General features: G+C 55.9%; 1 protein-coding gene across 1 annotated transcript in view; it reads left to right on the top strand.

Moving 5' to 3' along the window:
• Window positions 1-896, top strand: part of BCOR (BCL6 corepressor) — a 25,071-nt gene that overhangs the window by 21,702 nt on the left and 2,473 nt on the right. The window contains 2 exon segments of the mRNA XM_024759834.1: window positions 85-420; window positions 624-780. Of these exon segments, the coding sequence (XP_024615602.1) occupies window positions 85-420; window positions 624-780 (493 nt within the window).

Genomic DNA, 896 nt, shown 5'->3' with positions numbered 1-896 from the left:
GTTTACCCTAAGTGACGCTTTACTGGGAAAAGTGGCCTAACGTTAGTCTGTCAAAGAAGAGATACATACTTTGAGTTTGGCAAGGGAGGGCTGGAAAACTCTTAGCTAGCCAGGCTAGCTTTTGTTTGGCAGGCTGGGGCGGTGAGGCGGGCAGTCCCTCAGGGAGGTGGGTGGACGCGTGGGTAGGTTTCAGTCAGGTACCTGGAGGGCGTGTGCAGTGGGACTTGTCGGGAGGTGACACCAGCCCCAGCGTGAGATGTTCCCGAGCTCCAGCAGCATTTGCCCCTTGCCAGCAGGCGTTATCTTGTTTCTCTCTCTCCCTCTCTCCCCCTCTCTCTCCAGACTATTTAAACGACCTGCAGGTTCCTGATGACTATGACCCCAGTGGCTCTTGGGAGTTCTACGGCAGCTCCGTGTGTGGTGAGCAGCCTTGTCCGTTTCATTTGGGCGGGATGTGCATGAGTTACAGAACGTTGCTCTCTGGCGCGGGCGAGGGCTTGCGGGGGGTGGTGGTGCTGTGAGCAGGGCTCACTCGGGAAATAATTTTTCCAGGGCCCTTTTTGGAGAACAGCTGGAATCTTGCTCCAGCTTACTGACCTCTCTCTCGTTTGCCCCACGGTTAGAACCAGATGATGAAACTGGTTAAGATGTTTTAGCAAATCCCCCAGGACCGGAGGACCAGGATGACAGCGACGAGGCCTATGGTGACCTATTCGAATTTGAATTTTCCGAAAGCCCCCTTCTGCCGTGTTACAACGTCCAGGTGTCCGTCGCTCAGGGGTGAGCGTGGCCGGCGTGTGGTCGAGAGCCAGCCCAGCTGCTCTATGGGGTGGCAGGAGTTAGAAATCCCCTTCAGCAGATGAAGGTGGATGGGTCGGGGGGTGAGTGAATTCCTC

The sequence above is a fragment of the Neophocaena asiaeorientalis genome, unplaced genomic scaffold (assembly GCF_003031525.2).
Source record: "Neophocaena asiaeorientalis asiaeorientalis breed wild unplaced genomic scaffold, Neophocaena_asiaeorientalis_V1.1 scaffold312, whole genome shotgun sequence".
In the NCBI taxonomy this organism is placed as follows: Eukaryota; Metazoa; Chordata; class Mammalia; order Artiodactyla; family Phocoenidae; genus Neophocaena; species Neophocaena asiaeorientalis.
This window is presented reverse-complemented; position numbering and strand designations above follow the sequence as displayed.